At 52.5% G+C, this 282-nt stretch overlaps 1 protein-coding gene across 1 annotated transcript in view; it reads right to left on the bottom strand.

The window, feature by feature from the left end:
* Positions 1–282, bottom strand: part of ADAM17 (ADAM metallopeptidase domain 17) — a gene marked incomplete at its 5' end in the record, with an annotated part of 22004 nt that continues 21722 nt past the window's right edge. Inside the window, one exon of the mRNA XM_010135496.1 lies at positions 1–269. Coding sequence (XP_010133798.1) covers positions 1–269 — 269 coding nt within the window. The remainder of the gene's footprint in view (positions 270–282) is intronic.

Here is a 282-nt window from a genome sequence, read left to right on the forward strand (position 1 = left end):
CTAACATTCTGTTTCTTTGCTGTCCACCCGGTTCTGGCGCTGTAGTTTAAAGGATGAAGCTTTCTCACTCCTAATGACGGGATGGTCTGTCAAGTCCTCAAAAGATTTGGCAGCTGAGCTGGTATTTGGGAAGGGGTCCTTCTCAAACCCATCCTCATCAATGTGAGAGTCAGTGCTTGGGTCCTCCTGAATAGTGTCCATTCTTTGGTGGTCCTGTTTTGGTGGCGCAGTGACAGTGGGCACAGCTGTGATGGGTTGCAGTGGCTGGGGGGGGGGGCGGGT

The sequence above is a fragment of the Buceros rhinoceros genome, unplaced genomic scaffold, assembly GCF_000710305.1.
Source record: "Buceros rhinoceros silvestris isolate BGI_N320 unplaced genomic scaffold, ASM71030v1 scaffold30100, whole genome shotgun sequence".
In the NCBI taxonomy this organism is placed as follows: Eukaryota; Metazoa; Chordata; class Aves; order Bucerotiformes; family Bucerotidae; genus Buceros; species Buceros rhinoceros.